Here is a 13,830-nt window from a genome sequence, read left to right as displayed (position 1 = left end):
ATATATGTGTGTGTGTGTGTGTGTGTGAAAAACAATCCAACAACTTGAAAAGCTTGACAATTGATAGTATGTGAAAAAGACTAGCAACAATAAGCACATTACGAGATTGAATTATTTGTACAACCTTCTATTTGAAACAGCGTAGGCCAATCTGTCCATTATTTGACTGGTGTGGTCCATCATATCACAATTCCAAGTATTCTTATTAATTAATTAGAATATGTATCTTTTAGTTTCTAAAACTTTTTCTGAACAATAGATGTAAAAATATAACATCTGAGTAAAGACAATTAATTAACCTTATATATGTATGTGTATGTAACTTTCTAAAATTATAATGAATTGTCACAGTTGACAACTTGCTCCGAAAGGACTTTGACTCCAGCTGTCTACCATATGTATATATATTAATATTCTTATAAAAGTATATATATTCTGGGAGTGTTTATTAAGGTCCAAGTCTTCTCAAGTCAAAAAGAGGTAGAATTTTAGATAATAGAAAAAGTGACAGAGCCAGGCCCGACCAATTAAATGGAGGTTTAGCTACCTTCAAAGTCCAAACTATATATATATATAAACTTGCTTCAAGTAGAGAGAATATCTAGCTGAACCAAGCAGAAGGTTTTAAACATGGTGTTAAATTCCTTCATTTCTAGATTTGTGGTCATATGGGCTACTATATTTACATGTTATTTTGCTATTAATATTTCTGATATTATTGTAGTCGCATCTGAATTAGAAAAGGAAGCTCTACTTAACACCGGTTGGTGGGATACTAGCAACAATATTTCAGATCATTGCGAATGGTTTGGTATCACTTGCAATTCAGCAGGAAGCATCACTGAGATAGATTTTTTTAGCTCTTATTACATAGAACGAGAGCTTAGCCGATTTAACTTTTCTTGCTTTCCCAACCTTGAAAGCTTCAGTATGGTACAGAGTTATCTCTCCGGAAGCATTCCATCACAAATTGGTGCACTTTCAAAGCTCAAATTCCTATCTCTATCCAATAATAATCTTACAGGTAGGCTATTGATTTTCTTTTATTTTTTTGGTTTATCATTTCAAATAAGAGGTGAATCCAATTAAATTGACAATTTTTTTTTTTTTTTAATTTGGAAAATAAATTGAAGGTATTATCCCTCCAAAAATTGGAAGCTTAAGCAATCTCATGAGACTGGACTTGTCATTAAACAAACTTGGTGGACCAATCCTTTCAACTATTGGTCTTTTGACCAAATTGACCTATTTGAATTTGTCTGGTAACAATTTTACAGGATCAATCGATTCAATTTTAGGTGATTTAACTAACTTGGAACACCTAAATCTTTCTTCCAACAAACTTGGAGGTTTGTTACCTCCAGAGCTTGGCAATCTAAAGAATCTAACTCTTTTAGATCTGAGTCATAGCAACCTAATTGGACCTATTCCTTCAACTCTACGACATTTAATTCATCTAACCTTTTTGTATCTTAGTCATAATCAACTCAACCACTCCATTCCATATGAGCTTACTCAGTTAGTCCATCTTGATTATCTTGATCTTTCCTCAAATTTCCTTTCTGGTCATATATGGAATGCAATTGGGAAACTCTTCAACCCTAGATATCTAAACCTCTCTAGAAACAGATTTGGCGGAAGCGTTCCATCAGAGATTAGTAACCTTCGAAGTCTTTATGTTCTTGATTTGTCATATAACTCACTCACTGGGAACATACCTTCTCAACTTGGAGAAATTTATGTCACCCAATCCTTATATATAAATCTTTCACACAATAATCTTTCTGGAACCATTCCTAAATCACTCCATACAGTGTATTACATTGACTTGTCATACAATAATTTGGAAGGTGAAATTCCAATTGGTTTGCAATCTCAAGGACAACAACAATTTAGTGGTAACAAAGGTTTATGTGGCCTAGTTGATAGAGGCTTTTCCGCTTGTCCTAGTCTGACACCTTCCAAACCCCAAATGAAGGTCTCTCCTAAACCCCAAAAGAATGTCTCTCCTCTTCTTATAATTTTGCTTCCTATCACCACATTTCTCACCATCTTAATATTTGGACTCTTGATTCTCCTTAAACGTAAGGATGAAAAAGCTGAACCTGAGACAAGGGCAACCAAGGCTGGAGATGTGTTTTCAATTTGGAATTATGATGGTAAAATTGCATTTGAAGACATCGTTGAAGCAACAGAGGACTTTGACATCAAATACTGCGTTGGAACTGGGGGTTATGGTAGTGTTTATAGGGCACAACTACCAAACGACAGAGTAGTTGCTTTGAAGAAGCTTCATAGTCTGGAAACCGAGGAGTCAACTTTCCTCAACAGTTTCCAAAATGAGGCCCATGTACTATCCAAATTACGACATCGAAATATTATTAAGCTTTATGGATTTTGTTTACATAAAAAATGCATGGTTTTAATTTATGAGTACATGGAGAGGGGAAGCTTGTTTTGTGTTCTACGCAACAATGATGAAGCTATTGAGCTGGATTGGAGTAAGAGGGTGAACATAGTTAAGAATACGGCGCATGCTTTGTCTTACTTACATCATGATTGCACTCCATCAATTGTTCACCGTGACATATCAAGCAACAACATTCTACTAAACTCAGAGTTGGAAGCATATGTTGCTGACTTTGGGTTGGCTAGACTTCTACATCCTGACTCCTCCAATAGAACCATATTAGCTGGCACTTATGGATATATAGCACCAGGTGAAGTATTCTGTTACTCTTCTCATAAATATTTGTGATTCTTATAATCGAAGCAACATGTTTAACATACAGATATCATTAATATTTTGAAAGTAAATTAGATGAGCATATCTTATTATTTCTTCTTAAGGATTTCTAGTTTTCTATGCAGAACTTGCTTATACCATGGTTGTGACTGAGAAATGCGATGTATATAGTTTTGGAGTGGTGGCACTTGAAACGTTGATGGGTTGTCATCCAGGAGAGCTACTTTCATCATTATCATCTTCTTCTAGTCAAAATATGATGCTTATTGATCTGTTAGACCCACGCCTTCCATGTGTTACGGACACAATGGTTGTGCAGGATATTGCTCTTATTTCAAGAATAGCATTTGCTTGCTTAAGTTCCAAACCAAAGTCACGACCTACAATGCATCGTGTGTCTCAAGAATTTCTCAGCCGCAAGGCACCATTGGCNATTTAGAAAAGTTGTGGATTTCTTTTAATATATATAGTTTTTGAATGTTCAAATAGTAAATAGAACTTTTTCTTCGTCTTCTAGCCTTGACAAGATATTGTCATAATCTATCTTCCAAGTCTAAATTAAACAATTGAATCTATCTAATTAATGAACAAAATGATAAGATCAATTGCTAATGATTTTTTTTCCCACATGAGGTTTCAATATTTGCATTTAGAAAAGTCGTGGATTTCTTTTAATATATATAGTTTTTGAATGTTCAAATAGTAAATAGAACTTTTTCTTTGTCTTCTAGCCTTGACATGATATTGTCATAATCTATCTTCCAAGTCTAAATTAAACAATTGAATCTATCTAATTAATGAACAAAATGATAAGATCAATTGCTAATGATTTATTAGTTTGAAACTAATTAAGAATGCGAAAACGAAATAAAAAAGAAAAAACTTGAGCAGGATTAAACACCAGTGTCCATTTGCCTATCTCAACAAAATAAAGATGCCTGAGATTCTCAAAATAAAGCTTTAAGGTAAACTTGAGAGGGAAAGCGAAATTAACTCTTCTTTCATGTTCAAAACTAACCCAATTTTTGAACGAGACTTTTAAGGTTACAAAATGATGTAAACAGGGACAACATAACTCTTTTTTCTTGGTGCTTATTTAACATTTAGGGTTGAGTCTGAACTAACATCTATGATTGAATGACAGTAGGCTTGGTTGACCAGTTAGGATTTCCACGATGATATGGTGCGAATATTTAAGGGTTAATTGCAACATATTCCAAAATCATTGAAAAAAAAGTCATAAAATACGAGTATATAAAAATGATACATATATGTAATTATTGTCTCATACACAAAGAATGTGAACCATGAGAGTTCTTGGACCTATACCCAGCTCAACAAGGTTCACTCTGTTCGGTTGCCCCATTTGCTTCCAAAGACACATGGTCCAAACACCAACCATCTGAATCTCATCGGTGGGAACAAGAATCAATTGTTTTGTGATAACCAAACAACATAAGTTGAACTACCAGTACTTAACAGGGCAAATCAATGCTTTAAACAAAATAAACCATATATCCCTTAAACCCAAATTTCATTTACTCACCCCCCCCCCCCCCCCTTTTTTCCCTTTTTACGGCATTTCTCTGCACTCTTGGTCTAAAATTCTTCCATTGTGACTCCCCTTCAACGTCGATTTCCTCTCTTCACCGTGAAGGCATGAACTTCCTCCTCTTCGTCGTCAACTAGTACTGAGATCTCCTCTCTTCGTCATTAGCTGCTCCTCCCATTTCACGATCTCTTCTCTTTAGTCTTCACTGCCGATCTAGTCTATTCATCATCGATCTCCTCCTCTTCGTCATCAGTTGTAGCTCATCTTGCCCAGGAACTATCGTCTCTTCCTCGTATTTACATGATCGCGCCTCTTCACCGTTGAGCTCCACCTTTCTAACATCAACGACAATTAATCTTCGCCAAGTAATGTCCTCACTCATCAGTGCTTCCTTTGTTCTCTACTCCCTATCTACATTAAAGTATTCACTTTACTTTTATTTAGTTATATTTGAAGCAAGGCATTGAAGGATTTCTAATTTCAATATCTGAGAATTTTGTGTGACAAATGTGGTTTCAAGTTTCCTTTTCAGAAGTAATTCATTGTATACAAACTTAGTGTTTAGTGTATCTGAGAATGTGCATTTGACCACCTAATCGTTTATGTATACAAACTTAGTGTTCAATGTATTTGCTAGTTGGATTAGAAATCAGCAATCGTTATGTACCCACATTACATTTGAGTATGTTGTAAAATGGCAACACAAAATTATATTTTTCTTTTGGCTAAGGCATTTCTCAATCTATTACACTCAAATTACAGTGATTATATATATTATGCGTAGTTCCATAGTTCTATATATGAATATCTAAAGACCACAGTTATTTTCATTAAGCATGATATATTAGGAATTTATGATTTGGATCCTAATTTAAAATTTTTGGAATTATGGACTCTATGAATAGTAACTTTACTGATGTTAGCATACTGACATCACCGGTTGAACCAACCGGTTCAACTGGTCGACCTAGGACCTAGCCAGCTTGCCGGGTTTTGCCCTGAGTCGGTTATTAAAACATTGAGGCAAGTAACTTCCTTGAATGCTTTTTAATGAGTTACAAGGAGATACGTGTAAGACAGACCAAGAGAAACCAAAGTACCTCTCCAAAGTCCAAACATCTTGCTTAGTTCAGGTGAGGTTATAGAATCACCTTCGGCTCCAAATACATCACGACTGATAAAGAACCTAGCTTTAGGATTTGTCAAAACTTCCTCCATATACTCTGCAACCACGGAACTCAAAACCCAGCAATTATGACAATCAGCTTCAAGTATAAGGAGTAAGTTCACATGTACTGAAAAATGAATCATAAGAAACTCCATTGTAATCTTCTTACACCTAACCACAAAATGCCAATAGACACAATGGAAAACCATATTTTTGGTTTGATTATATTACCAACTTTGCAACCCATTTTGAATCATCCTTAACTCATTTCAAAAAATCAACTATACCTATTGATCAAATGTGGTCTTGTTCTTGTATCAAGTCAAACTGACGGTATAACATTTCAATTTCAAAATTTGCATTCACATGTGAAAAATTCATCTCGATAGCACAAAACTTGCCCGTTAATGCTTGGGAGCTGCTTGGGGTTTCTCTGTGTGATCATCTAAGTGTTTGACATAATGAGTGTTTGTAACGCCCCACTTGAGGTACGTAGTTAAGATTTGCTGTATTGTTTGAATGTTTATTGTTCTACCCTCAATTAAGTTTGTATGTTGTTATTTTTGGTTGGTTGGCCCTTGGTTGAATGTATGAGTTGAGTTGATGGAGTGTTTGCCCTGAAATTGGTTGAAACTTGGAGAATTTCTAAATTACGGCTTCGCCAGGGCGAAGAAAAGTCTTCGCCGCAGCGACGTTGGTTTTGTAATTTTTCGTCGGGGTGACGGAACTTTCTTCGCCGCGGCAATGGGATTGCAGAAAAGTTTCTTGAGATTTCTAGAGAATTCTCTATAGGGGTAAAATGACCTTTCTACCCCTAATTAGCAAGAAAAGTGGGGAGTAAAATGTAAGGAAATTTCATAGAGAATGTGTTGGAGTTAGGGGTGTGATTGCAGGGAATTAAAGGAGAAGAATGGAATTTCCAAGGAAGAGTAAGGGCAAAATGGGAATGATGGTATGTAAATTGAGTTAAAAAGGGTTTAAGTGTTGAAAGCCCTTCATTCTTCACCATCTCCACTGCCATTCTCATTGCCTAATTTCTCTCAATTCTCCACTCAATCTTCCAAGATTTTCTAAGGACTTTTGGGATAGTTTTTAGTAGAGACTTAATCTAAAGCATCCTAAAGTAAGGATTCTTGATTTAGATGAGAATTATGATTATAATTTGTGGAAGTCTTATGTTGTTATTGTTTAAAGTTGTAGAGAGAAGACAAGACAACAAAGGGAAGGAAAAGTGCTAGAGAATTTATTTACCCATAATGTAAGTAAATCCAACCTAAGTTGAGATTTAAGAATTCACTTGAGTAGAGATTTGTGTATGTGTATGAACGAATTATATTTGTTAAGAAATTGAGATGAGATGAGTAGTTATTTATGATTATTGAATATGTTTGAGTATGAGAAGTGTTGAGCTTCTATGATGTTGAGTTGGGTTGATAGAAGTTGGAGAGAGTTTTGAGCAAACCCTATAGGAGTGAGTTTATTTGACAGGAATTTAGAGAGTATGAGGGAGTTTATCCCATTTGTGGTGATTAGAGAAAGGAGAAGAGTTATAGATAAAGTAGAGTTTTATATGCACATGAGTTGTATGATGAAATGCTTGAAAAAGGCATGAGTAAGAGTAGAGAACCTTAATTATTTCTACATGGCATAATTGCATTTCATGAGTCCATTAATGAGCATGAATCATCCATATGCATTTATTATGCATTAGAGAAAGAGTAGAAAAAGAGTAGAGTACTTTGAGTATGAGCTTCTCTAAAAGAAAAGAGAAAAGAGAGTAGAGTAGGTTATGCGATGGGAAACCCGTGAGTAATGGGTAGAGTATTCCTGCATGTACGCCGCATTGAGAGAGCGGCATGAGTATGAGAGGGAGAAGTGGTATAGCCCGTGAGAGTGCATGCGGATGAGGGCTATACTCGAGAGTACCCGAGAGAGAGATTATATACTCACATGGCCAAGGGTTCCGAATCCATGCATAACCGAGTCCAACCAGCTAAGAATGAGTAAAAGTCATGGAGAATGGGAGCGAGTCCCAGCCGTGCCTTCAGTAAGATGGGATTGTGACTTGTAGAAGAGAGTTAATAGAAAGAGAAACAAAGAGAGAAGCAAGAAAGAGAAAAACGGAGAGAAACATAGAAGAGAGAGTAAATGAGACTTGTAAGGAAAGAGTGATAGAATTACGGGAATAAATGAGTAGAGGGCTTACTTACTGAGCATTATTTGTGCTCACCCCGTTGTCTTTCTATATTTTTGCAAGATCTAGGTGAGGACACGATTGGATGGACGTCGGCACGCGAGGAGGAATGGCTACACTGTCCGCGTAGTTTTTGATAGTCTTTGTACATGATACTAACTTTATGTAAAGAATGTATATGTTTGATAAAAAAAAAAATTTGGGCCTAACTATTTATGTTTTATACATGTATTTTATTATGTATATTTTACGAGCATATGAATAGAAAGCATTTATTACAGTGTTTAGGAGTTGAGAGTCCAAGAAGAAGAAGAAGAAGAAGATTGAGAGAATTTTTGTGTAGAGGACACGTAGAGAACTGGAATGTTCTAGTAAGTCATCTAAGTAGCATTTTGGTATAGTTTGATCGTCATTGTCAGTGGCTACTTCTTTTGTTTTGGTGGGAACTTGCACAAACTCAACTAATTAATGTTGTTAGTATTAAAAATTGTTACAGGCTTTAGCTTTCAAATGGGGATGTAGGTTGGATGGTAGAGCACTTGCTTAGCATGCGAGACGTAAGGAGATCTAAATTTTTGTTTCTATAATCACTTTTTGTTTCTTTAACCAAAAAATTTGAGGGTCGTGAAAAACTAAGCACACTGAACCAGATGGCAACTTTATAAATGGTGGTTTTCTTTTCATTAGGATCTAACTTTGAGATTAGAAGATGTTTACAATGTTTGGGAACTAATAGATTTCAAAGCATTCTTATTATGTTTGGCCTGCTCATTGACTGATTCTATGTCCACTCTGATAGATCTCTCTGCATTTTTTATTTTGTTGAAGAACATGGTATGTGTATGAAGCATGGAATCGAGATATAAATTTTCTTCAATTTCTACGAGTTCCTAGTTTCATTTATGGTACTATCTCCTCCTAATAATATATTAATGTTACCTCCACGATCACTTTTACAGCCTAACAAAAACGATTTCTCCCCACATGCTAATGTTGAAAATGTTAATTTGGGGGCAAGTGAATTGAGAAGAAGGAAAACAAGAGAGAATTCGAGAAAGAGTAATGTAAAGAATGATTTTTCATTGATTAGAAAATCTGTTACATTGCTCTATATATATATATAAGCTTAGCCCATAATTTATTCTCAACTAGCTACAGGTCAGCATAACTGATTCTTAACTAACTAAGCTACCTTACACCTCACGTGTGCCAACTTGAGTCTCAACACTCCCCCTCAAGTTGTATGAATATTTTTCTACACAGCTTGGACAGAAATTTTTCATGTTGTAACCTTCCCAAGCCTTTTGTCATTACATCTGCTAATTGTTCTCCAGTTGGTATGTACTTTGTAAGTATCAAGCCATTTTGAATTTTCTCCCTTATGAAGTGGCAATCTACTCTATGTGTTTTGTTCTTTCATGAAACATGGGGTTTGCTGCAATTTGCAAAGCTGCTTTGTTATCACAGTAAAGCAATGCTGAAATTTTGGCTTCAACGTCAAGTTCTTTTAAGTAAACTAGTTAACCAAATCAATTCTGCAACGGTTCCAGCCATACTTCTATACTCTGCTTCTGCAAATGATCTTGCAATGGTATTTTGCTTCTTTGATTTCCAAGATAGAAGAGAATCTCCCATCTTAATGCAGTAACCTGACACTAATTTTCTACTAACAGCACAAGAAGCCCAATCTGAATCACAAAATGCTACTAGCTCTTTTGTACTTTTTGCAGACATAAGCAACCTAAGAGCTGGTTCCTTCTTCACATATCTTATAACTCTTAATGCTGCTTCAAGATGTGATTGTTTAGGAGACTGCATATATTGACTTAAGGTCTGGACAGCAAACGAAATGTTAGGCCTAGTCATGGTCAGATATAACAATCTTCCCACCATTCTCCTAAACATACTAGGATTTGTTAACAACTCATCCTTTTCATCTGGTGGAAATTTTTGGTCAAACTCATATGAAGTCAATTTCAAGTTCTGTTCAAGAGGGGTGTCAGCAGGCTTCGCAGTAGATAATCCAACCTCTGAAACCAACTCAAGTGCATACTTTCTTTAATTCAAAACAATCCCTTCAGAGGACCTAGCAACTTCAATTCCAAGAAAATATTTAAGATGACCAAGATCCTTGTTTTTAAAATTGTCTTGCAGAATAACCTTCAACTGATCAATCATTTTAATGCAACTTCTTGTTATCAAAATATCATCAATATAGACAAGTAAAATGACTATGTTGCTTCCTTCCCCTTTGGTGAATAATGAGTAATCATAGTTACTCTGTGAATAACCATTTCTGATCAGTGCTTCAGTAAGTTTGTGATTCAATTGTCTACTTGCTTTCTTCAATCCATACAAGGATTTGAGCAATCTACAGACCATGTGATTCTCCCCCTGAATGTCAAATCCTTGACGTAAAGACATATAAACCTCTTCATGGAGATCTCCTTGCAAGAAAGCATTATATACATCAAGTTGGAAGAGTGGCCAAGCATGAATTGAAGCTAATGCAAGGACTGGCCTGACTGTAACCATTTTTTCCACTGGGGAAAAGGTCTATGTGTAGTCGATGCCAGCTTGTTGGTTGTAGCCCTTGGCCATAAGCCTAGCTTTGTATCTTTCTAAAGTACCATCAGAGTTATATTTCACTTTGAAGACCCATTTGCAGCCAATAAGTTGTTTGCCTGCTGGGAGAGGAACAAGCACCCAAGTCCTGTTGGCCTCTAATGCATTGATTTCTGTCTGCATAGCATCAATCCAATTGGAATCCTAAGAATATTTAGCAAAGGAAGCAGGCTCCCTAATTCGAGAGATGGAAGATAAGAAACATCTGTAACTCGGAGAGAGATGAGCATAGAAAACATAATCTGAAATAGAATAATGAGCTCAAGGTGTGATATAGTCCTACAGCCAAATTGGAGGTTTGTGTGATATAGTAGACCTTCTAACAGTTAAAGGGATAGGCACTGAAGTTGGAGATGAGGGTGATGTAGCTGTAGGATCAAGACCAGCAGAAGAGTTAAGTGAGTGGGCAAGAAAAGGAATAAAAGTCTCAGGCCTTAAATGTGAAACTGGCAAGTGTGGAGCAGGAGATTCAGGGTTGACAGAAGGCAAAATAACAGGATGTAAGTCATCAAAAAATGTTGTAGTGAAGGGATCATTTGGAAATAATGGGACATGAGAATGTTGCTTGAACTGAAAAGGAAATATGTGCTTAAGAAATCTGACATCTTGATTGACAAAGAAACTGAAATCTTGTAGGCTTAGTAACTTGTAACCCTTTTGTGTTGAAGAATATCCCATGAAATCTGATGGCACAACCTTGAATCCAAACTTGTCTCTAGAATTGACATTAGAAGCATATGCCAAGCACCCAAAAACCTTGAAGTGATCAACAGAAGGAGGAGAACCAAATAGAATTTCATAAGGCGAACTGCCTTGGAGCACATCAGTAGGAAGTCTATTAATAATATAGCAAGCTGTGAGTATGCATTCTCCCTAATATTTAAGTGGAATGGAGGCCTGAAATCTCAAGGTTCTAGCAACACTAAGCAAATGCCTATGCTTCCTTTCTATTACCCCATTCTGCTAAGGAGTGTAGACACAAGTTCTCTAATGGATAATCCCAAGAGAAGTGAAGAGTGCAGTACACTGAGAGTTGAGAAATTCTAAGCCATTATCTGTTCGAATGTATTTGACACAAGCTGAAAACTGGTTCTTGATAAGAGTAAGAAACTCTTAAGATGGACTATAACTTCATGCTTGTGTGTCATGAGAAAAACCCAAGTAATCTGAGAGTGATCATCAACTATTGTAAGTAAAAATTTATGATGATTATGTGTAGGGGTATGATAGGGTCCCCACGCATCCATATGCAGCAAATGAAAACAAGTAGAAGCTCTTGTGGTACTGACAAGAAAAGGCTGTCTTACATGTTTGGCAAAAAGACAAATGTCACAATGAGAATCAACATCAAAAACAGAAGATTTTATTCCAGAAAAATATTTCAGTTTTGCATGTGGCACATGGCCAAGACATTTATGCCAAAGCTGGCTTACAGAAGCTAAACAAGAAACAGGCAAAACATTATTCAAGGCAGAAGTATTAGCCATTGAGTCATGAGAAGGCATGAAGAAGTAGAGGCCCTCTGATTCTTTACCAATCCCCAGTATTTTGCCATTGGAAAGGCCTAGAAATATGCAAAAATTAGGATAGAAACTAACAAAGCAAGATAAGTCTTTGGTGAGCTTTGATATGGAGATCAAATTAAACTTGAAATCTGGCACAAATAACACATTAGTTAGTTTCTGATCTGGACCAATGTGACAAGATCCAATATGTGTCACAGTTGAGTGATGTCCATTAGGTAGCCTAACTGTAGAAGGAGAAGCTGTCCCCATCCAATTGTTGAGAGTGTTTAAAGAAGTTGTCATACGGTGACTAGCACCTGTATCTAATATCCAGTAGGTTCCATGATCTAATGATGAGAAATAAGAGTAAATACCTGCCACATTGACATATGCATCACTTGGAGGTAATGACGGTTCCTTTTGAAGCAATTTCAATATCTCTACATACTGTTCTTTAGAGAAAATTGGAGCTTCTTGAGTGCTATTTGGAGTGGCTACATAATTACTGTGATCAGATGATTCAACAGTGGTAACATTACTTGCTGAAGATTGAGTAAAATTCTTTCTTCTGGTGAATTTAAAGTCAGCAAGGTAGCCAATAAGCCTGTAATAGTTATCCTTTTTGTGTCCTCTCACATGACAATGCTCACAAATTATATTCCAATTATTCTTAGGTTTAGCTGATTGCTGGTTTGATGATGAATAGAGAACTGTTGGCTCAAATGAGGACTCAATAATAACAACGGTGGTTAAATTCCTTTGACTTTCTTCAGTAAGAAACATAGAGTAGGCTTGGTTAACTGATGGCAAGGCTTACATCATGAGAATTTGACTTTTAGCATGCAAGTAAGATTCATTTAAACCCATCAAGAATTGGAGCAGCTTTTGATTTTGCATGTGATCTACATAAATCTTTGACATAGAGCACTTACCTGAAGGAAGTTGGACAATAGACGAATACTCATCCCATAACAGTTTCAGTTTAGAAAAATAAGTGGAAATAGATGAAGTTCCCTACACTAAGGTCATAGTTTCTCTATGAAACTGAAAAATTCTGGATCTATTCACTTTATCAAATCTTTCTTTTAAGTCTTTCACACCAAATGTGCACTTGAAGCATAAACAATGCCACTTAGAAGTTCTTTTGTAACTGAATTCATGATCCAGGAAAGAACTATAGCATTACACCTATCCCACTGATTGTGTAAGCTAGCTGGAAAACTGATGTTTGTGCAAGTTCCATCAATAAATCCAATTTTATTTTTAGCTAATAGTGCTATTCTCATAGACCTACTCCATAACGAGTAGTTTTCTACACCAATCAATTGAAAAGAAACAAGAATAGCACCTGGAGTGTCAGAAGGATGTGGGTAAAGTGGATGACTAAAGTCAATTGATGAACTTGATTGATCATTTGAATTATTCGAAGAAGACAACATTTCTCCATCAGTTGTGTTAATAACAGTAGCCATTTTGATTGAAGTAAAATGATAATTTCTTGATCGAAGAAAAGGAGATCAGAAAAGAATCTTCAAGCAAATGAAGTCCAGAAAAAAAATCTGGTGAAGATCAGCAATGATTAAAAGACAATGAAGATAAAATGAGTAGAGTGAAATTGATTGAATTTCTGTGAATTCTCAGAGTCTTCAAGCCCTAAAATCTAGCTCTGATACCATGTTAATTTGGGGACAAGTGAATTGAGAAGAAGGAAAACAAGAGAGAATTCGAGAAAGAGTAATGTAAAGAATGATTTCAGGATTAGGAAAAAAAATAAATAAAAAAAAAAAAATAATATATATAATATATATTTATTATATATATTATATATATATATATATATAATTATATATACACACACGATTACCTATTCCAAAAGTGGCTTCAGCAGATTCTGTTAACCAGTTTAAACCGATTGCTCTTGCCAATTTTCTTTTGAATCCCTAAAATCTTAGCTGAAAGGCTTAAGATTGTGGCTCCTAAACTTATCTCCCATCAGCAGTCTGCCTTTGTTCCTGGTAGAAAGATTTCTGAATGTATTAC

At 35.8% G+C, this 13,830-nt stretch overlaps 1 protein-coding gene across 1 annotated transcript; it reads left to right on the top strand.

Annotated features, from left to right (window-relative positions):
* Positions 1-663: 663 nt before the first annotated feature.
* LOC116145988 (MDIS1-interacting receptor like kinase 2-like) lies at positions 664-3,185 on the top strand. The gene is made up of 3 exons (XM_031431409.1): positions 664-1,024; positions 1,134-2,720; positions 2,872-3,185. The coding sequence occupies exons 1-3, from the start codon at positions 931-933 to the stop codon at positions 3,183-3,185; spliced, it is 1,995 nt and encodes a 664-aa protein (XP_031287269.1). The 5' UTR covers positions 664-930.
* Positions 3,186-13,830: the final 10,645 nt, after the last annotated feature.

Source organism: Pistacia vera, unplaced genomic scaffold, assembly GCF_008641045.1.
Source record: "Pistacia vera cultivar Batoury unplaced genomic scaffold, PisVer_v2 Contig470, whole genome shotgun sequence".
Lineage (NCBI taxonomy): Eukaryota > Viridiplantae > Streptophyta > Magnoliopsida > Sapindales > Anacardiaceae > Pistacia > Pistacia vera.
This window is presented reverse-complemented; position numbering and strand designations above follow the sequence as displayed.